Here is a 27,032-nt window from a genome sequence, read left to right on the forward strand (position 1 = left end):
CATCTGTAACAGTTAAATTTGACGAGTTTCAGCCATTTATTACTTCTAGGGAAACAAACTTGACAATTTGGAAATGGCATTTCTTGTTTCCAACATGATTTCAGAGTCCTCGAAAGAGATTCATATCAAATTCTCTTTCAACCTGTATCAGATTGTCAATGAAACCTCAATGCTGGTTCTAACTTTTAATGATGAAAAGCTGAACACTATCAGGGAGCCATTGTGGCTTCGTGGTACTCGCCCCCTGGCAGATTTGTCATGCAATGGAACAGTTGGTGTCTGTGAAAAAATTTACGGTAAGTTTATAATTGTTTTCATGCTATTTATCTATTACAAATAAAAAATGTCTATAAATGACCTGTTTTGTGGATGAATGTGAGATGGGTTGATCGTTGGGTATTCGATATAGGCTTGATTCAGTTACGTAATTTCAATATTTTAAGTTCTTAAAAGAACTTGTAATTAGATTTTTTTTTTTTTTTTTTCTCGTGAATAGTTGGTCCAAAGAATATTTCATGAAATATTTTTAAAGAGAATATTATCTTCACTCAGGGAGAAAGTGTCACTTTTTTTTACCATATTTTAAGGGATCAATTTTTTTTGTTTGCGCGGCTGTCAGTAGACTAGCTCGTAGCGATTTGCCAACGCCCCCGTACAAACAGGTCTACAGGTCATCACACTCTTTGCCAAGAGGGATGTGTATAACTTGATTGGTGATTAGGATTTGAATAAAAGGAATGGTTTTCACTACAATTCATATTAGTAAGAGACTTGAATTCAAAGAGAATAGTTTTTTATTTGAGAGGATATTAGTGGAGAAAAACTGAGTGGTGCATTTACACTATTGGAGATTAATGATGGAACCGACAGCAGCAGCAGTAACGATATACGAGTACCTAATGTAGCTGTGGAAATAACTGCTGGTTGTAGACTATGTCTTTAATGGGACACTATGTATGCTATATAAGTTATATCATTAAGAAAATTTAAGAAGGAGGAACAGCTGTGTTTTTCTGGAAAAGTAAATATTCTCCATATAAATAAACTTCGGTCAGCATTAGATGTTCTATCGAAATATATTGATGAGAACAAAATGCATCAGTGAATATTATTATTGTAATTATGTTCAATAAAACTGTTTCTAAATCAATGGTATTTTTTTCTTTTTCTATAGTAGACTAGCGTATATTTTTTTAGAGTACAGAACGAGATTCTGATTAGTCTGAAGTTGGTTGTGAGAGAGTTAGGACTCTAAAAAATGGATAGATTCGAGAAAGATCGAATCATGAGGAATCTAATTCTTATGGAAAAACGTTTGATTCTAGATGATGATTTTCTAGAGTTGTCTATTCAAAGGAAGATATTTTCTCGAGGAATACTTGTCGATATAATGAAAACTGATTCTCCATCATTAGACTATTGTATGAAGCTTCTACATCGTGGTCCAAATGCATTTACACAATTTATTGATATATTGATCACGACAGAGCAAAATGATACTGTGGATATGCTTTTAAACATTAGTTTTTAGAAATTTAGGACTTTTGTTTTTCATAAGATGGTGCTCAAGGATGATTTACTCCTCTCTCTCTATCTCAGACAATTTTTTGTTGTTGCTAGCTCAGATTCATTGTGGCAGTGAGAGAGTCAACACATGACGAAATGTTTCAAAAATGTCCACTATGTATGTTCTCACTGGGCAGTTGGTCATCATGTGAGAATTGCACAATGATTGAGGAGTATGATGAAAAGTGTAGATTATGCAACCCATGTAAATTGCATAGAGGATATGCTGTACAAATTAAAGATTGTAATTCCTGTCTTGAAGAGGTGTGTGACTCTCATCCTAGAGGTCACCTATGCTCCAATTGTCATTATGAAAAATGTAAGCAGTGGGAGAGTACATATCCCGGTATGATTGGAAAGAATCCTAACCATGATTTTAGTTTAGTGCTACGAGTTTGGTATCGTCGTGGTTTTAGATTTTTCTGGGAGGAGGAACCAGGTCAACGATTCAACTGTTGGAACAACAAGAGAATATGGTTTCTACGTCATTGTTGTGAAGACAATGGGTGTTTTGATTATAAGCCCACTGATTTTTATTTGGCTGTGACGGAATGTGATTCGACACTTGAGGACACTGTTTGTGAAATTGCTTCAAATATACAAATTGAAACACGTGAATTCTATAGAATGAATGCGAATAGTATCATTGACTATACAAAGAGATATGACAAGAGTGAAGTCACACTCTACTGTAGAAAATGTGACCCCGACATTGCAGTACATCAGAATCAGTACACTGTGAATTCAAATAATCTACCAGCACTAGTTGTTGTTGACAAATACCTAGTAGTGGATGAAATCTAAAGAGTAGAAAAGTCTTTTTATCATGTATATAATTTTTTTTTTATTAATAAACAATTTAAAATACATCTTTATAACAATTTATTATTAGGGAACTAAAATAAATATTAAATACAATTGTAATTAAATTCTCCACTATAAAGTCGTTCAATTGAGGTAATTCAACGTAGATATTGAGAAACTGCTTGTAGGTGTAGCCACGACATCTGAACATGAAAAAGAGTAGTGCATGAAAGCCACATATCTTAGTCGCTAAATCCTGTACTCTTTGTTGATTTTGAATAATGGTTTTCCCACTTCTTTCAATATAGTTGCTGATGTATGGAACGTAGAATTTATACGATAGGCCAAGAGGATAAAAAAATTCAATATTCTTCGCTGTTTGAAAGATGCATAGCCACTGACCGATCTTCAAAGTCGATGGACTGCTATTAACAATGATTAGGGTATTGTTAACACTTGGAATTTTTTCAATGAAGTCCGAAGGTATGCAATAGGACTTGTAATTGGACATGTATGGATCCATACTAAATGCATTGATTATTTGGTATGTGTTCAGTGTGCAAGGTCTAGTAGAATACTGCCTTCAGGTGGGATGTCCCAAGGTTTTTCAACTTTGAACAGTAATATGATCTTTAGGATCTCAGCCATATCATTGTACATATTAAACTATACCCGGGAAGTATCTTGTCTAACGATGCTAAAATCCTGCGTTGATGACGGACCTAAAACAATAACCCCATGGTATTTTGACACAATTTAATTAGGTCTTCCATTTTCAATTAGTTGAGAATCATTATCTAGAACTTGCTGAGTCAACTAATAAAGAGTTCTATAGGATTTTTTGTCAAACGAGAAAGTGTACAGTGGAATACCGTTCATTTTGCACACAATGCTAGAGAGATCAAAAAAATTAAAATTATGGGTGGATTCAGTCCAGGATCCAACGGCGTTGCCACTCTTCACAAAGGGCAATGCCAATTTTGATGGGATTTCTCCATTGATAAACGACGAATCGCTATAGCTACGAGAACCGGTGGCAATGTGACGTTGAGTGGTGATTTTATGGGGACAAGAAGTTTAATATTGTTACCATTGGCTCTTAGCTTTTCCACTGCCAATGCAACAGAGCTCATAACTTGTTGTTTTCGGACGTGGAGAATTGCCGATGTGATAATGACATTTGCATCGGGTGCTGCAGGAAGTGTTTTTCTCAAAATGAAATTCGATGGGGCCATCTGTAACTTTATGTGCATCTTGACATTGGGGGGTAGCCATTGGGATATATTGAATATCTCATGATTTAATTTTCCAACTAGATGATACTCCTGAGTCACTGCAGTATTCAACTCACCGTCAGTATCAACACCTGTTCGATATTCATAGCCCAATGATTGTCCTCTCATATCCTTGTACGCCTTTGGCGTCATCATCATAAATTGTATGTAGCTTGCATAGTTGGATAAATTATTGCTAGTGCTCACCAATGTCCCATTAATCAATACATTAATTGGTTTGAATAGGTTGTGTAGAATACAGTTTTCATAGGAGAGACCCTCGCCGGCGTTTGGACTTGTATTATCTGACCTTTTCTTCACTACAATATTTAAATCAATAAATGTTGACGACAAATCAATGAAATAATGTTCATGGGAAAATATTTGAAAGTGTATATTTTCCAAGAGGGGCTGTTGAAGGTGAAATTGTTCATAGTAGCCATACTTGACACTGACATCAACATTTTCAGCATTGAATAGATTCAATGAGGAACTGATTGAAGGATATGATTCCTTGTGAGGGAGATAAGTCATCTTAAGAGAAGAAATTCTTCTTTGATCTAACAATCTTTTTCTTCTTCTTCTGCTGCTTATTGGTCTTTGTTGTTTTATTTCTTAAAGTCCTTGCTGATGTCCTTTGCTTCCTGCCTGGGTGGAGACTGATGAGTGAATGACGCGAACGCATCCTTTTCAACCCCTCCCCATTTTGTCGAGATTTTAATTGTTCGCCAACGGCTCTTGCTGAAGATCTAATATTTTCTTTAACACTCTCCTTGAAATTCTTGCCCGATCCCCATCCCTGTAGTGTGGAGGCAGCAAAATTTGATGCAGCAGGTAGAAGATATTTTCTGGCAAGGGGTAGTGCAGAACGAAATAGCTTAGCAAACCAGCTACCAAGACCATAGCCAGACATTGTAGTACGCCCCTTGTAGTAGTCCAATCCATTGCCTATTTGACGTGGACTCAAAGCAACAACATAACAGTCAATATGGGGACAGACAAATGGAATTCTTCTATTTTTCATTTTTTTAGGTGATTGTATCGTCTTTGTCGTTGATAATGGGTCTAAAATGACATGTAATCACTGCTAGGCCTTTTGAAATTGCTATTGGATCACCTAATTCAATTCTTAGTGTTAACTGACAGAGTTCCAAATATGAAGTGTTTACGGGAATATACTGAAGATGCTTTATATTGTAGTGGTGAACATGTTCTTGATTGGTTTTTCGTTCAAGAACTCGTAGGAGGGGAACATTTGGATTACCAAACCGAGATGTTTCCACAAATGAAGCGTAGAAAAATATACAAGTGTCCGTGGAGAAGCTGGGTGCACAGTCTGCATAGATAACATGGTCACCACCACTGACATTTCCTGTCTTAATAGTACGTTTTTTAAAACCAAGAAACTCACGTAAATTCTCATTGAGGAAAAATCTTTCATTCTCAAATGGATTAGTAATATAAATTCTCCTTTGTTCCGTCGAGTAATTGAAAGTGAAACCACCTTTTTTTCGACTTGCAATTTTTTTGTTGATAACTCGACACAGTTCATGCATGTTATTGTATTCCCTGTAGGGCATGTTAGCAATAGGGTACTGAGTAGAGTCAAAAGTTGCCATTGCACCTTCATCACCAAATTCAAACGGTCTAATTTTTATTTCATATTTACGATCCTTTCTCAGGATGTCATAGGTATTTTTGAAAATACAAGCGACCAGAACCACTTCATATGCACCGTCACATTTGATGGCGGGTGAGAGTTTTGTCCAAAAATCACTTGTAGTATTCAAGTCATTGTAGAGAGGATCGGAAACGTTGGACATGAAAGTTACATAGAAATCATTGGGCATTGTCAATATCTTCAACACTAATCCAAGAATCAAAATCAGAGTTGTATCCTAGCCACCGAACAAGTAACTGTTTCTTACCCCCGCGAGTACGTGTCTTTAATATCTTTTCAATTCGATAGATTTCACTAGCATTTTCAACTTTTTGCAATTCTTAGTCATAAAAGCCGCCGAGAATCTCTTCATCTTTGGTATCACGCATGAGATAAGTTATGGGTTTGGAGTCTAGGATTCTTGTTACTTTAAAAAGTTCCGTGACCCACAAGTAAGTCCCCATTTCAAAAACATTAGTTGTTCTATTAATTCGAACAGTATCACCAACATTGAATTTATTTTTCTTCTTGGCATTTGATTCATTGGAATATTGTTTAAGAAAGGTGTCAATTGTATTATGATCCGAATGATGAACTTCCGTTGGTGAAGAGTTGGACAATGATCGATGAGGTCGTTGATTATAAATCAACACGATTTTATCTAGATCATGAATAAAAGCCAGCGTATTTTTCAATGTACAATATCTTGAAATTAAAAGTCGAATAGTTCTTATCAATCGTTCGGCCAATGCAGCCTTTATAGGACTATGACTATGATAGAGAAGTGTACTATATTTCTCTAGTGCTTTTTCAACATTAGGATTAAAAAATTCACTACCTCTATCATTTTTAATTTTTTTATATTAATACTGTTCGAGAATAATTTTTATGGACCGAGCAAAATCAAAGCATTTATATGATCGCAATGGAATTGAATGCGCATAGCGGCTATAAAAACTGATTGCAATTAGAATGTAATTGTACAGTGTAATGTTAAGTCGTTGAATCTCATATATATTCAGGACATCTGGTTGCATTATATGCAATGTGTAAAAGGCTTTAGTTTTTCGATATTGATTGTCACGAAGTCTATGATTTCTATGCAGAGTGTAACTTGGTTCATTCTGTAGATAGTCTTGTACACTTTTAGTGCGAACACCCGTGACCTTGGAAAGAGTGGTGGGGGAACTTAAACTCCCCGCCACACCAATGTTTTCATAAACACCTTTCAGAACTTCAGCCATTTTGAACGTAAACACGTTGTGTAACGTCCACTACCCTTTTGTATACTGGCTGCTGCTGCTGCTGGTGGCGGGGATGTGGACTTGATACGTCTTCGCTTTTGTCTAGCTATCAGTGGTGTGCTAGTATTTTCCAAAATTGATTTAAAATCTTCTTCTGCTTCAAGTTCATCTTTTAATGTTGATGATGATGATGCACGTTCATTTAAATTTTTTAGAATTTTTCTATTGCCAATAAGACTTTTGGGGAAGTTTAATGTATTTAGAAAGTTATATAGATGAGTGTCAAATCATAATAGTAATTGACGATTTGTAACCAGGTCATACATTAAATCGATTAGATTATAGCTCTTGCTTTGAATTACAATCCTTTCCCCATTTCTCTCAACTTGAATTTAACCACTTTCAAAGAGGTAGATTAAGAGTCGTGTTAATTTCTCAACAAAATATATGGGTCACATTTTTACAAATTTAAAAAAAAATTAATACAATTACTACTTATTTTAATTTTTTACAACAGCAGCAGGTGATTCTTGAGGAGATGATTCTTTTTTGAGGTCAGCAGCAGCAGTGGGCTTTGATCGATAGTGTTTGTCCACTCGACGAAGTGCATCTTGAAGTAAAATCAGTTTTTTATCATCCTCAATAGTTTCAATGTCGAGGAATTTACTCAGATTGTCCTCAAAGTGTTCGACGGGTGAGAGAGCGAGTTCTATTGGAGTCAATTTATAGGGTTTTGCCATTTAGAGAAAACTGTTTACAAGTCCTGCAATTATTGGCAGTAAAAGTGTGAAAAAGCTACCGCCAGCCTGAAGAAGTCGTTTCCTTTTAAAATTCTTTCCTTTCTTTTTAGATGCCATAGCACGTACAATGGAATGATGTTGCTTTGCCTGTTGCTTAATTACTTCTGGTAATTTAACATTACCCACTGTAAAATTTAAACAAAATTCAGATAGGATATTAATGAAATCGTTGTCAATACAGTTTTTGAGTATTGCCTTTCTAAGCGGAGGTTTTGAAGTGCTTATATATGACAACAAATGCCTATTTTCATGTAGTGTCTTCAGTGTCAAGATAGCAACTCGTATGTCTTTTTAGTGTTCATGGGGAGGTATACTGTAATTTCAGTGTCGAAAATATCTGTGACTACACGCAGATCCTCGGGTGTATTTTGATTAAGATCCAGCAGGATATAACCGTGGGGTTTATTAGTTGCCTGATTGTATGCCGAGAGCAGAAATTTAGGGGCACCTGGATAGATTTGTTTATTGAGGGTTATTAGCGAGCGAGAATCGCGAACAACTCTGTAAATGAGATAGTAGGTAGAGTTCAAAGCAAGTGTTCGCATACATTTGCTCTGATGAAAGAGATTGTGTGGAACCAGAGTAACGGAAATCTGTTCATGATGAGAGCGAAAAGTGAACAATTGCAACATTTGCTGAGACCATTGTTCAACGGATTCAGCCAGATCGTCAATGATCAACCAAGAGTTTGGTTCAATAATGTTGAAAACATCAAGTCCCTGTATGAATTGTATCTGCACCGATCCCATGGCAGCAATTGTTTTTATTTTATCGAATTACTCCTGCCATATACTATAGCAATAGTAGATTTTTTTCGTCTTTTACACAAACATTTTATCACAATTTTTTATTATTTTAGTTAAGAGTGTTGTTTTGCCCGACATTGAGGGCCCACACAGAAACGATCTGAACGGTGTTTTAAATTTATACATGTTCCTTTCAAAAGGTCACCTGGACAACTACATTTAGACACATCGGTTATAATTGCTAAATAATTTTTTTTTTCCCTACTACTCGTTTAGACAAGAAGACAAAGACAAAGACAAAGAATCATATTTTTTTTCTTTTATTACAGTAACGTAAAAAAGTAAAAATACATTGAAAAAAAAAATAAACTTTTTTAAATTTATTCAAAATAAAAAATACAACAACAACATTTAAATAGGTACACAGATAAAAAACACTTTTTTTGTTTATAGAGAAAAAAAAACATTAAATTAGAGAGAGCACTTGAAAAAATACATTTTTTTTTTTAAATTTATTTATAATAAAAAAAATAAAAAAACAGCCTTTACATGGGATGCACACAGATAGAAAAAAAATTTTTTTTTTTTTTTCACAGAGAAAAAAAATATTAAATTATAGATTACACTTGAAAAAAAAAAAAAAAATATGCTCCAAGTCCAAAAAAAAAAAGATAAATTTGGTGACGGAGCGCCCCCCGCGCTGGTGGCGGCGCCCCCCCCCCCCCGGGCCGCGAGGCCCCCCCCCCCCCAAGGGTTTTAGGCAATTAGTTACAGGCCTTTATTTAAACCGAGACTTTCCCGGTGGGCAATACATTCGATCCGGTCTGAAGTTAAATAGTGACCAAGGGGGTGGGGGGTCACACCATCTTGACAAACATAGACCTTGTCGGAAATGGTACTCATGGCTATTTTCTCTACATTTACAGTATAGTTCTTGTACTTCAATGAACGAATTGCCAACAATTTGGCTCGTGGTTTTGCATTTTGAACAATACAATTCCTATAAATGTTCATGTCGAAATTCTTGTCCACATAGCGTATGGGTACTCCTTTGCAATGTCTCTTGATTTCCTCGTCGTGTGTCTGTTTAAAGTACACCTTCGGACCTAAAAACATACCGCGGGATATCAAGTCGCTACTCGTTTCAGATTTAAAAAATAAAAGCTGTTTGGGTACCCGACGGTTTACTAGCTCAGGGTAAAGACCAAAATTCCATTTGGTGTAGTCCATCCGTGAACTGATAATTTCACCATGTGCCAAATCATCAATTAGATTTGATGTTTTTACTTTGAGCAGTAGAGAATCCGTGTCACTGTAGCAGACCTCTACTTGCCCTTTTTCCGGCCACTGTACCCTAGCTACATTGTAGTAGAATTCCAACATGAGCTTTTTTGAGATCTCCAAGATAGCACTGCCTGCTGCAATATTTTTATTCAAGACAATGCGCCTTTTTTTCCTATTCAAAAGTACCATGTCCGGGCCAATGATTGTAACGGAAGTATAATTGAGATCAGCATTAATTCAAGCAGACTGTTCTGAACCGGCCACAACGTCACAACGACTCCTATTGCGAACACACTCACACATTTTGCCGAAAGCCGAATTCAAAATGAGTTTATAAATTTCTTTTTCAGCTTTCGTCTGTGCTGCGGAACGTTTGCTGACAAAAGTGTCAACAAACGTTTTCAAATAAGGTTTTTGACTAAACTCGAGTGCTCGGTGAACCTTTGTGACGTTGAAACCATTGTTACACATCAATTTTAAATATAAATTATGTAAAAATATGTTTTTTTTTGTCAGAAGTTCGGCTATAAGTTTTTGTTTTGAAGGCGCCCAATGCAATCCGTCCACCTCGACTTAACGACTATTGAGAGGACTCAAAGAGTCTTTTTTCACAGGTCTATTGATACACGGTAAAACAAAATCCTTTACTGAATCGTGAAGCTCGAATGGTATCTCTCCATCAATTTCAAAAAACCATACAACCGGTCCATTCTCCTCAACACTGTCGTCGCCAATTTTGGGGAAATGGGGAGCTTGAGGGTCATTGAGCCATTTATAGTCGCCGCAAGGTAGTGCATAATGGGACTTGGCCGAGGGGTAGAGCGAATTCATATCGAGGAAAACTGCATTTGATTTTGTCCCCGTCTTCTCCCCCGTTGGATCGGTTTCCAAGATACGGTCCCCGTGACAAACAAAACCCCCCCTCATTGACCTCTCGATGAACAGTTGCTGATCAATGTCTGTAATTAGCCCGATTTTTTCCCCACTAATTTTTAGAATGAGGTCCATCACTAGATGAGGCGAAGAAAAATAATACCCCAAATCAAGATTAAACTCCTCATAGATTTTATCCATATTTTACACATAATGTCTAACAAAGTTAACACGTCACTCGACAAATACAGCTTGCAGTAGTCAAATCCATTTTTACACCCTCCCTCTGCCCAAACTTTTTTAGCAAAACTGTATTCCTCGGGGGTGCAACTACGATCGTGAAGACTGTCGTAAAATGATACAATTGGAGCAATAATCTCCTTGGTGAATTCGACAGCGAACAATAATGGTCATAAGAATATGTGCCTTTGACCGTCAACAAATCATATAAATTATTTGGAAATTGTTGCTTGAGAAGGGGGAAAGCGTTACTGCCGTCATCTTTTTTCTGCACCTAAATTAATTCGCTCAATGATTTGGGAGAAAAACTGTAGGAATCTAAAAAGCGAATTTTATTCGTGTACTCAACACCGGCTTCAACAAAGTTCCATACAAATTCCAAAACAATCAACTTTTCTGCGGATTGAAATATAATTTTGTACGTAAAGCTGCCTATCAGCCCTGCATCATCATCCACTGTTCGATTTCTCAGAAGATGTGCCAATGCGGGTAGTACAAACTTCAGATAGTAGTTAGAGTTATGTATAAAAACCGGCAGAAAAAGTTGTTGTTTAATTTTTAAATTACACCAATTGTGAGCCCACCCCCGAAAGTTACTTGTCCCGGTTGAATTGGGGTCAATAAGGTGATTGTGATCCTGCACCGCGTCTTCTGAGGCAAGGATATCCCTACACACCCAACAAACTGTCCCCTTTTCCAACGCCAGTTGTTCATTATCCAACAATGTCATTGGATAATTAGTATGACGTAATCGTGAAATTGCTCTGTTTTCTGTTTTTATTAAAGAAACCAATAGCTTTTCCATACTACCCTCCTCGTCCATAGTTAAAAAAAACTCTTCCAATAGCATTTTATTGTTGACGTCGCGACGGGCGTGCGCGTAGGAACACGCAACTAATTTGTGTTCCTTGACTATATTTGGCCTTGATGGGTCCGATACCTCAACCAGTCTTGTTTCACAATCCAAAGACATTTTATCAGATTGTAGAAGAGAATTTTGAAAATTTTTAAATTGTAAAATGTCTTTGCCTTCTACCAGCATTTCAATTCTCTGATTTCCGTGAAGTTTGCAAGGTCCCATGTGATCTGAAAATGTTCTTTCAATTTTAAATGAGGTAAGGCACATGGGGCAATAGAAACGTTCCCCATATTTTTTGCCTTGACATAAGAGTCGACTTATTGCTGTGACGGGGAAAAAATGACCATAAGAATTTACATCTTTAGGAGGCTTGTAAATAATCCATACCCATCTTTGTTCATTGTTCACCCTTGGTTTCCTCACTGAATTTGTCACTTCCTTTCTTCCCGGTTTTTTCCCCCCATCGACGTATTCTAGTACGTATGGGAAAAACACTCATCCTCCCTACAGAAATGCCTGGTAGGTCTCACCAATGCTTAACTATTAAAATTACCCCGACTACTTTAATTATACAACGAAAACAATTTATTGATGTTCAATTTTCACACCCTTAAATGCACGTCCGTCGAGATTTTTTATTGTTGACTCAGTATTGACGCTACTATGGTCTGCTACTAAAAACGCCTATTTAAAAAATTGAAGTCCAGTGTCAAATTTAAAATCCTGAACTCCTCCTGTCGTTGACAAATCCGGGTGTCATTTTATTCTTTTACCTCGCCCTCCCCTTAAAATAAAGTTTTTTTTAAATCTACTGAGATTCAGATCCCTGAGTTCAATGTATAAAATTGTGGACCCGCTTACCCTCTTTCTCAATGTTTCCAAAGTTGAAATTAGTTTATTCAACCAGTTCAAAAAATTGTCTTCAAATTCGTTTAGACCTGTGTAGAAAGTCTGGTTGGCTGTCGAAAAATGAAAATAAAAAATTTCCCCTGATGTCCCCTTTTGCAAATAAACTTTTTGGTTCACTGATGCTTTAATTCCCCCTTGACCTTCCCATTTCTGGATCTGAATCTCAATATGTGCTCGAATTCTCTGAATAGAGCTAGTGAGATTTGTCTCGGGGTCGTTTAACATAATGACAGTATTGCCCTAGTGACTAATAAAATCGAACCTGTATGTGTTCACATGGATTAGAGATGACTCGTGCAGATAAAAAAAAGTCACTTACGGGGTTTTCGCACTGTATTCATGTCATGAAAATGTTTGTTCAATAACAGTGGAGGGTTGTGACATGAGATCCCCGCGCAAAGATTACAAGGTGTTTTGAGCCAATTGATCGAGCAAGCCGGTATTGTCCTCTGATAGTATTTCGTTATGAGGACCCAGTTCAGATTTACTTGTAGCATCATCATCTAAATATTCACGCATGAAACTATCTGCCCACTCTGTGTCCTCAAGCATGTCAATATCACAAGTTAAGTCCTCCAGGCTGGCCATTTCCCCAAAAACATCATTAAGGAATCCCTCATTTCACTCCATATTCTCTAGAACCAGTGTAGGTTCATCCCTGAACTCTGCTGGTGGTGACAGAATTGGTTCTGTAAATATACTTGCATCATCACTCAATGGTGCCGCTGGGAGTGCTATATTTTTAATCTGTAGAAAAAAAAAGTTTTTTAATTTTTTATGTAAAATAATCATTATTTTTTTTTTATAGTTAATAAACTTTTGTCAATTTCTCATAGTCATTGTCCCACCACCTGAACAATTAAAAGAAGAAGAAAAAAAAGTTACATTGCCTTATGTCTTTAATAATGTCAAATTAAATTGTTAAAAAAAATATTTTTTTTTTTTGTATGGACCAGTTATTATTATTATTAGTATAAGGGTAATTTCTAAAAAGAGAAGTATATAAAAAATTAATGTTTTTATTACAAATTTTTTTTAAATATAAAAACTCAAAATATGAGTCCAATTCGATTCTTTGAGCCTCTTCATTATAACTGTCGATGAAATTTGACCATTGTTCGACTGATGCAGTATGCTGTACGAGCAGTTGCTCCTCGGCTTCAGTTAGTTAGAACAAGAGAATGATAGAAAAAATTAATGGTTTTATTCCAAATTTTTTTTTAAAATAAAAACGCAAAATATGAGTCCAATTCGATTCTTTGAGCCTCTTTATTATAACTGTCGATGAAATTTGACCATTGTTCGACTGATGCAGTATTCTGTACGAGCAATTGCTCCTCGGCTTCAGTTAAAGGAAATGAACTCCATATGTCGGAGCTTGGTGGTGTTGTTATTTTCTCAATAATCCGTATTTTCCTGTGTCGTTTGCCAACGGATTTTTTCGACCTGGGATAAATAAATACTTTTAAGAGAGAATAACTTTTTTCTCCATCCATATCAACAATTAAAATGTTGGATGATCCTGTTTAGAGCCCCCCCCCCCCACAACCCTCCCAGGGAGTACCCGTGGGGACCGGGGGCTTCCTTTGAGGTAGGAGGATCGATACCCTTTCTGAGTTGGAGGGGGTATCGGCCTTCACAACACTTCAAATAGAACAGTCTCAAATTCTTTTTCTTGAACCTTTCAAAAAGGCAATTTTTTGCCTGAGTTGTTTCAAAAATAATAATATTTTCTTTTGAATATGAAAGGCATAATAGGATATTATTCAAAGGACTCTTCTTATCGTAAAAACATCTCCTGTTTCAAGAAGCTCATTTAGCATTAAATTTATATCAAAATAGATTTTCTATTTGATAAATATATACTGTTGTTAGTTACCTTATACCATTTTTTTTACTTTATAATTAAATTTATTTTATAAACGTTTGGGTACGTTTTAAAAGTTACAAGGTAAGTTTTTTTTTATATTTATAAATTAACTATAATAACTCCTTTATATATATTGCTAATTTTGTTAATGAAAGAAAATTAAATAGCTTAGAAACAAATTTTAAGTTTTTAAAAAGCTATGCACCTGAGAAAATTTTGTCTTATTTTTTGAAAATAGGGATAGAAAAAAAAATTATGTATATACTTACAAATTCTGACTGGACTTCTATATCTGAACTCCTTTGTAATACTTGAGGGGGTTTGCCATGGAACCAACGCGGGGGTCAGAGGGCTCTGTCACTATAAGTTGGGTGCTCGATGCATGATCTCGATCGTGTGTAACTTTTCTAGCGAGTTTGATAACGGACGCTCTTGTGGCCTGTATTAATGAAGGTTCATCATATCTCACTTTCTTCTCAGAAGGGGGATTATTGCACGTCTCTTCTTCCTTTAAAAAAAGACAAAAAAATTTAGCATGTAGCAAAAATGCATTTTGAGTTTTTGGAAAATAATTCAGTTTATGTTAGACATCTAAATTATTGTAAAAAACAACCTGTTTTAAAAATAATGGGTTTTAAATTACTTTTTTTTGCAATTTAATCTTAATTCGACAAAAACTTGGTTTTCCAAGAAATTTTAAAAAACCTTACTTGATTTTTTTTTTTTTTTTTTTTTTTTAAGAGGGGGGAAACACCCCCTACAAGTTAATTAATTTTAATTAAAAAAACACCGTTGGATTCAGTGTATCATAAAACTCTATTAAATAGGTTTCAAGCTCATATATGAAAAAATCTGCAACTTTTGTATTTTTTGCCAGAAGAAAAATACAGGAATATAGAAGTTAATTTGTAAAGATATCCATTTAGGAAAAGAAAAGTAAAATTTTTGTGCAAATAAAAGCTACATTAACTAAAAAAAACGATCAGAAATTAAATAAAAAAAAGTTTTTTTTTTAAACTGAAAGTAAGGAGCGAAATTAAAACGAACAGAAATTATTCCCTATATGAAGGGGGACTGTCCCCCTCCTCCTAGCATCTATATTTAATATAAATTTTGACATTTTACAAAAACTTTTTTTTTTTTTTCAAACAATAAAAAAAATTTTCTGAAATTTATTGAAAGACCTATTTAATTAATAAAATTCTATAAAATGTTTTCTAATCCGAGAAAAAATTATGCGCCTGAGAAAAATTTGCCTTGTTTTCGAAAAAGGGGGAAAACACCCTCTAAAACTCATAGAACTTTAATGAAAATCACATCATCAGAGAACCCTACTATAGAAGTTAAAAGCTCCTATCTGGAGCTCCATTCGAACGGAAATTAAAAGTTCTAATGTCCTTTTTAAGTAACCCAAAAAAAAATGGAGGGCATCTAGGCCCCCCTCCCACCCTAATTTTTTCCCAAAGTCATCCGCCGGGACATCGGAATTAGACAAACCCCGTTTATAGCAAGAGCCTGTGAAATTTAACTCCCCCCCCAAAAAACTCTCACACTCTTTGTAACACGCAAGCTTTTCATTCAAAGCAGAAAAATACATCATGTTAGGAAAGACCTTTATTTCTGAACGATAAAGAAGTGTTTTTCAAAACAATTAAAACTTGTAAAAATACCTAGGATGGATAGGTTTTATTTACATAATAGAAAAAAAAGCGTGCTTTGACATTTCTATCAAATACAGTCGTCATATTCTTAAGATTTTGTATTGTTGGAGGGGAAGGGGGCTGTCCCTCTGAAAGTTGAATTTACTAGTAAAACGTTTTTCTTTATTTTTTTGGGGGGAAATAAAAGAATGAAAAGTGTACTCACATTGAAAATATACAAATCCATTGTTTTCAAAAGTTAAAAATATATGGTGTAATATAAAAAATGTCTTAATGCATAATTAAAATTGGAATGCATTGTAGGGAAATTATATCGGGTTTTTTTTAAATTAATTACATTGTTGCATTACAAGTTTTTTTTTTTTTTTTTTTTAGAAAACCGACCAATCAAGTTATTATATTTGACTAACCGCCAAATTTATCTAATCGACTGACACACAAAAAATCGATGTCATAATAAAAAAAACATGTATATTCCTTGAACTTTGAAATTGCGCCATTCCCAGAGTGTAAAGACCTATAGACCTGTTTGTACGGGGGCGTTGGCAAATCGCTACGAGCTAGTCTACTGCTGTCAGGCGCCCCTTCCATGGGCGCCCATAAGCTGAATTCCAGGAAGGGGGGCAAACGTCATCTAATTGGCACTTTTATTGCTATATAATAGAAATCTCAGAACAAAAATATGAAAATAAGGCAGCCCCTGCCCCCCCCCCCCCATATGGGCGCCCATGGCCCCTTCCCTTGGTAGATGCATCATATAATGAAAAAGATAGTTTTTCCTAACTGTTATGCTTAAAAAGTAAACGACCAAAAATACATCGAAGGTTCAGACATCAGAGTGATTACAATATTTTGGAGTCTCTCCTATCGCTCGTGGTTGTTCGAGTTATGGAAGCTTAAATGAGTTTGATTTGATGGGAAGGAACCATGAAAATGTTAAAATTATCTGATAATTATTATTAGCCAATTACTGCTTTTTTATGCTTAAACGTATCTTAGTAAAAAAAACAGTATCTTTCAGTATCAAAGATTTAAATCTTTTAAGTTTAGTGTTCACTTTTGCAAGCTTGAAGCCATCTTAAAAGTTTTTTATTTATTTAATTTCCCTTGTGCATTTCAGAGGCTCTGCTATAGCGCTGACTAAGTAAAGAGCCATGTGCACTCAACTCATTATTTGTGCCCTCCATTTTCTCCTGAACACTTCTCATATAACTGATGATAGTAAAGATTTTGGAGGAGGCTTATTCGATTAGAAAAAGTCAGTTTTTGCACACTTTTCAAGAGTTGAAAGTGATTGGAGGGCAATCAGTCTCCCTAATGCTCTTTTTGCTCCATTCTCCATTTTACCTCCCAGATATCCATTCAAATTTTGATGAAGCCATTATATTCAGAATAGCTCTAGAAAATGCTATGAACACCACAAACACCGGGGTAAATGATGTAAAGGATGCAAAAGGCTCATTGTTGACACATAGGGTTTTAATACAAAAGTGGGGAGAAGGGCTTACTTACTCCCGAGTGTGTGATTGGCCTGAAATTCTTATGGTTCATCCTTTGGGATAAAGAAATCATGTATTTTGTTTTGGGAAGGGCTGAGAGATGATCCTGGAATTGGGCCAATAAACGTTTCGCTCCTGATCAAATTAAATCCTACAGTCGTAAATCCTTGATCCAGGAGGAGCATAATGGACAAATAATAGTTGCTTTGACGTACATGGATTGAAATTTATATCCTTATGTCTCTAGGCTAAGAGGGCCTCGTTACATAAAAAAAATAAGAAGAATATGGTTCACCCAAATATTTTATCCTACAAAGGACCCGAAAAGGGCTAAACAGCATTCTTCTCCGTTCACCTCATATGATCACTCCTGTCACTTGATAAGGGGGTGCTTAGATGGGAACTGTAAAGTTCTTGTTTCTCTTTTAAGGGCAAAAACTTTTAAGGCCCTTTTCGGCTACTCCCCTTAACCCCTCACATTGGGTCAACTTTTTGAGATAGTAATTTTGCTCAGAAATCTTAAAAGGTTCAATGAGAATGTCTCTGAGGTCAGCATCACCCCAACAGCATTAAAGACAATTACCCTAAATTATGTAGATCGAATATTGCTAACAAATAGGGTTGTCCATTGACTAGGAGCTCTTAGGGATCGATTGCTAAGCTAAAACTCAAAGTTTCTCAAGGGTAAACTCTGGGAACGACATTTGAATCTGATTAAATCAAAGGACAATATGCATGCGCGCGCTTTTATATTATCTGCTCTACGTCGTGAATGATTTGGGGGATGGAATTGAAACTTCCAGGACCTGTTGAAGAAAGAAATGGGGAATGCAGGGCAACCACAAAATTCTGTGTTGGAAGAGTAAGGGACTAAAAAAGTTTTTGCCTCTTATCCACCACAGCGTTTTGGTACGCTATAGGCTCCTATGACAGTCAGAATCTATACACGGTTAAGTAGCGAGGTAAATAAGGATATACTGTGTGTAGCAAGTTACCAAAATGGTTCATAAAAAAAAAGAAATGTGTATCACGAGCCTAAATGACTGAAGTTTCATTTCGATGTCAAAATAAAAAAAAAGAATAATAAAAAAAAACAGAAAAAATGTCAATAAATTAAAACGTAGGTAAAAGAATTTGCCATCAAAATCATAAACTAGTTCAAAACAAAAACTAATACAAAAAAAGATCGTGTTGAATCAGCTTCTCATGAACACCCTAGATCATTCAATTGTTATTTTCTGAGAGTTGTAGGGGGAAAGCGCAAATGAACATGGACTTGTATTTTGGGGAGGAGGTAGAGCTGAAACAAAAGAAACTATGTGTGCACATTGAATTTATCAGATATTATATCTGCAAAATCTAGAGAGAGGTTCGGGGGATGTAGTTAAAACTTTCTAATAGTTTTAGAGAAGAAAGGATTTGAGGCAAGGGGATTTTAAGTTTAGTGTGTGTTTTGGGGGGTGGTTTTGCTAAATATGTTTCCTACAGTCAATCTGAAAATCTTAGCATTATAAGCCGCTGTGGGACTCAAAATTTATTTACCCGTAAACAATAAGACAAATCAAAACCCACTATTTGTTATCAGCTTATCAAAATAGTGCATGGACAATATCTTGGGAGATCAAGTTAAAAAAAAAATTAGGTGGGCTGGTTGGGAGGCAGAATTTGACCTTATATTTTAGCTCGTAAGAGGAGGAGAGATGGACTAAACTATTCTGTCTCATATCTCCATTAAGATTTTGGTACTTTAATGCCTTGTTGGACTAGAATTGATTCATGGAAAAATAACGATGAAAATCAAAAGACCTATAGTAATCTCGTGAAGTTCCTGGGAGATATTCTGAATCTTTTTGTTTTTTTTTGAGGGTCAATCAGGCCCCAGACTTTGTTCTGGGGGAGGGGTAGAGAGCGGAGGGGGGTGATAATAATTTTTCTCTTCGATCTAGTTTAACTCTTTCTGTGTTCACGGTTAATTAGCAAGGAAAATTAAAGACACTGTATTTCCAGATGATAAAGACTATTCAGAGGTCCATTTGACCAAGTCCAACGAAACAATCAAAGGAAAAGATTAAAAATAAATTTAGAGAATCTACTGGGGTTTTGGAAAATGTCTGTACGATCATAGGAAAGTTGACTTCAATTAATCTAGTTTTGTATACTGTTCAGAGGCCCATTTGATCGTCCCGTGAAACAATCAACCGAAAAGATTAAAAAGAAATTTGGAGAATTTACTGGGTTTTTGGAAAATGTTAGTATGATCATAGTAATTATGAATTCAATAAATCTGATTTTGCATACACTGTTCAGAGGCCATTTGACCAAGTCCAATTTTAAACAATCAACCGAAACGATTAAACAGAAATTTGGAAAATCTACTGTGTTTTTGGAAATGTTAGTATCATCATGGTAAGGTTGACTTCAATAAATCTGATTTTGCATACACTGTTCAGAGGCCCATTTTACCAATGCCAATGAAACGAACAACCGAAAAGGTTAACAAGAAATTTGGAGAACCTACTGGGTTTTTGGAAAACGTTAATATGATCATAGTAAAGTTGACTTCAATAAATCTGATTGTGTATAGATTGTTCAGAGGCCCATTTGACTAGTCTAATAAAACAATCAACCGAAAAGATTAAAAAGAAATTTTGAGAACCTTATAGATTTTTGGAAAATGTTAGTATGATCATAGTAAAGATGCCTTTAATAAAAATTATTTTTCATGCACTGTTCAGAGGCCCATTTGACCAAGTCAAATGAAACAATCAGCCGAAAAGATTAAAAAGAAATTTGGAAGAATCTATTGGGTGCTTGGAAAATGTTAGTACGATAAAACTGTTTTTGCATAGACTCTTCAGAGGTCTATTTGATCAAGTCTAATGAAACAATCAACCGAAAAAATTAAAAAGAAATTTGGAAAATCTACTGGGTTTTTGGAAAATGTTAGTATGATCACCGTAAAGTTGACTTCAATAAATCTGATATTGTATACACTCTTCAGAGGCCCATTCGACCAAGTCCAATGAAACAATCAACCGAAAAGACTAATCAGACATTGGGAGAATCTACTGGGTTATTGAAAAATTTTAGTATGATCATAGTATAGTTGACTTCATAAAACCTGATTTTGCATAGACTGTTCAGAGATCCATTTGACCAAGTCCAATGAAACAATCAACCGAAACGAATAAAAATAAATTTGGAGAATCTACGGGTTTTTGGAAAATGTGAGTAGGATCAAGGTTAAATGGGTTCTGAACAGTGTATGCAAAATAAGTGCTTAGGATTGTCACTGTTGTTAATTGCATTACACTTAATGCCAGAACTCCTTGCGTGACATTTATCTCTACATCATCATGGTTTACGAATTGTCTGCTGCAAGTAGGATAAAGTGAATCCAAGCAATATATGTATGGTTTTCTCACAATCTAGAAAAGTTAAGGTCACAAATAAGCGGTACCTATCCATACTCTTTATCTATTGTTATTAGTTTAAATATACAGCACTGGGAGACCAAGCTTCCCTTGGTGAAGGGAATTTTAAACATAAAAAAAATATTCAGCCTCTTCCCTTCTGGAAATGTATTCCTCCCATACCTTGATTTTCATAAAACAACTTTTGTGTTATTTTTCTAGACTTTGGGTGAGCGGCAAAGAAAATCGAAATTGATCTTTGTATCCCCGATATCAAAATTGTATATCTGGAATAGATGGGGATTAGCTTAGACTTTTGGATTATTATATTTTTAGGTTGGAAAAGGAGACTTTGGAACTTTTCATTTTGTATTTAAAAGAAAGGTATGTATAGGCCAAGGATAAGTTTTCCAATCAGGCTAAGACTTTTGGCATTATAATCTCCAGTGGAAGTTTCGATCTATTTACGGTAAATTAGTGCTGTAAATAAAAAATAGTGCATTTAACAAGGCTTTCAAAATAGCGTACTCTATCTTTAGAACAACTTCGGAAATCAAGCCAGAACTTTCAGAGATTGTATGGGGAAGGCAAGGGAAATTAAAATATCATGTTTAGGGAAATGGATACAGTACAAAAACATTTTTATGTCCAAGATATCGGTTACTTTTGATTTACCTCTACCCCTACCCCATGTCAAAACCCCTACCAGATAAGCTCTTTTAACAGCCTAGTTTCTTGTGATTTTCTTTGGTCTATGTCACTGCCTCACCAGGACAATGGTGGAAATTGAAAGGAGAAGATAGTGGGATCATTTGCCCAAAACCCCTAGATCCCCCTAGATTTTTAGAAATGCATTTTGTCAGTATTTTATTGAAACATACCGTTTTGGGTATTGATGTTGAAAAAAAAATTTACCGCCTAGATTTGTAAAAATAAATACATCCCTTCCTAGTTTTTGTGAATTGCCGCCACAGCACTGACAATAGATTCTACACAAACGGCCTAACCTCGGTTCAAGATGTGAAAATAATTTCCCAATCCAGGCACTCCTTTCAAGTGCCAACCTGATCTCCAAAGTCGTATGAATGATATTGTGTATGCAAAATCAGATTTATTGAAGTCAACTTCACAATGATCATACTATCATTTTCAGAAAACACAATATTCGGTTGAATTTTTCATTGGACTTGGTCAAAAGGACCTCTGAACGCAAAATCATATTTATTGAATTGAACTCTACTATGATCATACTAACATTTTCCAAAAGCACAGAAGATTGACCAAATTTCTTTTTAATCTTTTCGGTTTAATGTTTTATTGGACTTGGTAAAATCAAGCTCTGAACATGGTCTATCCAAAATCAGATTTTTTTAAGTCAACTTTACTATTATCATACTAACATTTTGCAAAAACCCATTAGATTATTCAAATTTCTTTTTAATATTTCCGGTTGACTGTTTCATTGCACTGTGTCAAATGGGCCTCTGAACAGTGTGTGCAAAATCAGAATTATTGAAGTAAACTTTAATACGATCTTACTAACATTTTCCAAATACCCAGTGGATTCTCTAAATTTCTTTTAATCTTTTCGTTTGATTGTTTCATTGGACCTGGTCAAATGGGCCTCTGAACAGTATATGCAAAATCAGACTTATTGAAGTCAACATTACTAGGCCTGTATGGTCATACTAACATTTTCCAAAAACCCAGTAGATTCTTCAAATTTCTTTTTAGTCTTTTTGGTTGATTGTTTTCATTGGACTTTGTTAAATGGGCCTCTGAAGAGTGTATGCTAAGTCAGATTTATTGAAATCAACTTCACTATGAGTAGAAGGGGGGGTGTTACTCGTGACATTACCACGTGGTTTATAATATGGGTAAAACGTGGTTCCAAATATGGGCATGGAATCCCTAGGGAGAATGATTGCATAATCGGTCAATGACCTCTTTTTCCAAGGTCGATTTATTTGATGTTTCTATGTGTAATAACTCCGGAACGAAGGTTGCACATGCGCATTGAATTCTAACGGGAACAATGTTATTGATCTAGGACTCGAGGGGGAAGTGAATTTCCGAGAACTTGATTGCGTAATCGATCGTGAATGTCATGGTGTCGAGAAATAGTATTTGTTGTTGTTGCTCTAGGCAATGTTATGAGTTCCTCGGAAACAGTTAGATCACGTGTTTCCTTCTCAGCCAATCAGCGAGCTGGTTACATAGTAGCGGCGGAGGGAATATGAGGAAAGGATTTTTGCTATAGTTTTATTAGTCGGTGAATAGAATTCAAGGAGTGAGAAGAAGAACAGTTTGACTTTACTCATTTGGATATATATTTGTGTTGATGGCGATGAGTGGAATGTTTACAGTATTAGAAGTTGCTAGTGGAGTTGATGATAATAATACAAGAGCACCAAGCATTGCGGTGGAAATTACGAAAGGATCGCGGCTTTGTCTGGACTGGGATGCAGTATATGCAAGATATATCATATCCTTGAGCAAATTTAAAATGGAAGATCAATTATGTTTTGCCGCTAAAGTTGATATAGCACATGTGAATAGACTTCAATGTGCTTTAAGTGCATTGATGAAACATATTGAAGACAATAAACAGTATCGATAATTGTACATGCATAGTATTATTGATGTTGTTGTAATTATTCAATAAAATTGTTTCGAAATCGAAAATGTTCCCTTTCTTTTCTGGTTAGGGCTAACGAATCAGGGTCAGTCTAGAGTCAGCAGTCGGAGTGAAAGGACTGAAAAATGAATAAATTTGAGAAAGAGAGAATTAGATCAAATCTAGTGTTTATGAAAAAACATTTGATGTTGGATGATGTTTTTTTCAAGTTATCTCTTAAACGCAGGATATTCTCTTGTCGGTGAACAATTGACAATATAATGAGGAGTGAGTATCCCCCATTGGAATATTGTATGAAGCTTTTAAAATGTGACTCAAATGCTTATTGTCAATTTATTGATATATTAATTGGAACAACGCAGAATTATATTGTGAACATACTTTTGAAAACATTGCCAATGGATTCAATGTAGATGGCTCCCCCCATCATTCGAAAGAGGTAACGTCACAGAGCTACTCCGCTCTCCCACATTTCCCTCTCATTGAATTTATCGAACGGAGAGGATCAGTTTCGTTTTAGCTGTGAGTGAGTTGTCATCGGAAACCGAAAAATGTTCTATATATGTCCATTTTGCATGTACACTCTTGGCCGTTGGAAACAATGTGAGAATTGTACAATTTTTGATGACTATAGTGAAAATTGTAAATTATTTAATCCTTGTAAATTACATAGAGGCTATGCAGTACAAATTAAAGGATGTAGTTCATGTCTTGAGGAGGTGTGTGACTCTCATCCTAGAGGGCACCTGTGCTCCAATTGTCACTATGATAAATGTGATCAGTGGGAGAATACTTACCCCGCTATGATTGGAAAGAATCCTAAACGTGATTTTAGTTTATTTCTACGAGATTGGTATCGTCGTGGATTTAAATTATTCTGGGAAGACGAATCTGGTCTACGATTAAACTGTTGGGGTAACAAGACAATCTGGTTTCTACGTCATCGTTGCGATGACACCACCTACTATGACTATAAACCAAGTGATTTTTATTTGGCTGTTACGGAATGTGATTCACCATTTGAAAACATTGTATGTGATATTGCTTCAAATAGACAGATTGAAACTCGGGAATTTCATAATATGAATGCAAATAGTATCATTGACTATACAAAGAGATATGACAAGAGTGAAGTTACATTGTACTGTAGAAAATGTGACCCTGACTTTGCAGTCAATCAAGATCAATATACAGTGAATCCAAATGATATACCAGCATTAGTGGTTCACGATAGTTGCCTATACATCGAAGATGAAGAAATATAAAAGTGAAGATTTAAAGACATTGTTGTATATATATGCATTTTATTAATAAACAAATTCGCAAACATTTTTTAAGCACTTTACTCTTAGGGCACTGAAATCAATACTATATAGGTCTGAGAGGATATTTTCCACTAGAAAGTCATTCAGACGTGGATTGTCAGCATCAATGTTGAGAAACTGCTTGTAAGTATTGCTGAGACATCGGAACATAAAATATAGTAGTGCATGGAAGCCACAGCTTTTAGTCGTTAGATCCTGTACCCTCTTCCGATTTTGAATAATAGTTTTCCCACTGCTCTCAATATAGTTGCTGATGTGAGGCGTGTAGAATGTATAGGGTAGACCAAGAGGATCAAAAAATTCAATCGTCTTCATTGTTTGAAAGATGCACAGCCAATGACCCGTTAGCACAGTCGACGGACTGCTATTAACAATAATCAAGGTATTGTTCGCGCTTTGAATTTTTCCAAGATAGTCTGAGGGCAGACAATAGGATTTGTACTGGGACATGTAGGGGTCCATATTAAATACATTGATTATTTGACTGGTGTTCATGGTGCCATGTCTAGTAGAACACTGCGTTCGGGAGTGATTTCCCAATAGGTTTCGTATTGATTTAGTGAGATTAGGACAATACTCTCAGCCAATGGGTCGGCAAATGTACACTCTAAACGCACACTCCCCGTACGTACTATACTCATATCCTGTGTGCCAGACAAATCCAGTACAATGATACCATGTGTTTTAGCGAACATATCTTCGGTTATACCATTTTCAAATAGTTGAGAGTCGTGATCTAGGGTTTGCATGGTCAACTCGTACAATGTTCTATAGGATTTATCAAAAGATAGATTGTAGAGTGGGATGCCGTTTACTTTGCACACAAGAGATGAAAGTCCAAACATCTCGAATTTATGTGGACATTCAGTCCATGATCCAATTGCACACGCGCTTTTTACAAATGCCAAAGCCAATTTCGACGGGATTTCGCCATTGATAAAGGATGAATCGGTGAAGGTGCGTGACCCCATTGCAATATAACGTTGATTGGTGATTGTATGAGGAACAAGTAGTTTAATATTGTTGCCATTGGCTCTCAGTTTTTCCACTGCCAAAGCAACAGAACTCATAACCTGCTGTTTGTGTACATGAAGTATTGCCGAGGTGAGGGAGAGACTTACATCGGGATTGGCAGGAAGTTCCTTTCTCAATATGAAATTGAATGGTGCAAGCGTAAGTTTTATATCCAATTTAACATTGGGCAGCAGCCATTGGGGTATATTAAATATTTCATGATATTTTTTTCCAACTAGATGTAATTCACTAGTTGTAGCATTTTTAAGCGCATATGTACTATCGCCATAAGTAATATGTTCATAACCATTGGAGGCACCTCTCAATGCTTTGCATAACTTGGGTATCATCAGGATGAATTGTATATTGTTTGTAGAATTTGAGAGATTTGTGTTTATACTCACCAATATGCTATTTATGTAGACAATGATTTGACGAAATAAATTATGCAGTATAGAATTTTCATAGGATATTCCATCGGCCCGAATTGGCATTGTATTATCGGATTTCCGGACTTTCATTTGCAAATCTATAAATGTTGAAGACATGTCCATAAAGTAGTCTTCATTAGAATAAATTTGAAAGTGGATATTATCGGAGAGGGGTTGTTGTGGATAAAATTGTTCATAGTATCCATGCTTGACACTCACATCAACATTTTAAGCATTGAATAGATTCAATGATGAGGTGATTGAAGGTTGAGAATCATTATGTGGTAGGTAGGACATTTTAGGAGAAGAAATCTAGTTTCGATCTGACAATTTTCTTTCTGGGCCTTCTGTTTACAGCACGTGTCGGTTTTTTCCTTCTTTTCTTTGACAAGAGGGGTAATGTCTTTTGTTCCCGTCCTGAGCGGAGACTGATGAGTGATGCATTGTTTCTTGACCTTTTTAAGCCTTTACCATTTTGTTTTAATCTCTCACCAAGGGCTCACACACTAGACCTAACATTTTTCAAAGCACTTTTTTTTTAAATCCTTGCCAGAACCCCAATCGTATAGCGCAGAGGATGCATAATCTGTCGCAGCCGGTACAGGTTATTTTACAGCCATGGGTAGTGAAGAGCAAAACAGCTTAGCAAACCAACTGCCAAGATCATAGCCAGACATTGACGAGCGTCCTTTGAAATAGTCCATTCCATTGCCCTGTTGTCTGGGGCCAAGAGTATTAACATAGCAGTCAATATCAGGACAAGTGAATACCACTTTTCTATTAGACATCTTGCAGTTTAATGATGGGACGAAAACGGCATGTAATCACAGCCAACCCCTTTGAAATTGCTATTGGATCGCCCAATTCGGTTCTTAGTGTTAACTGACAGAGTTCCAAATAGGAAGTCTTTACGGGAATATAC

At 35.8% G+C, this 27,032-nt stretch overlaps 1 protein-coding gene across 1 annotated transcript in view; it reads left to right on the forward strand.

Moving 5' to 3' along the window:
- Positions 1 to 27,032, forward strand: part of LOC148941249 (retinal guanylyl cyclase 2-like) — a 274,002-nt gene that overhangs the window by 80,134 nt on the left and 166,836 nt on the right. The window contains exon 5 of the mRNA XM_089104131.1: positions 50 to 296. Within this exon, the coding sequence (XP_088960257.1) occupies positions 50 to 296 (247 nt within the window). The remainder of the gene's footprint in view (positions 1 to 49; positions 297 to 27,032) is intronic.

The sequence above is a fragment of the Artemia sp. Qi Xiang Cuo genome, chromosome 18 (genome assembly GCF_049724085.1).
Source record: "Artemia sp. Qi Xiang Cuo chromosome 18, ASM4972408v1, whole genome shotgun sequence".
Classification (NCBI taxonomy): Eukaryota; Metazoa; Arthropoda; class Branchiopoda; order Anostraca; family Artemiidae; genus Artemia; species Artemia sp. Qi Xiang Cuo.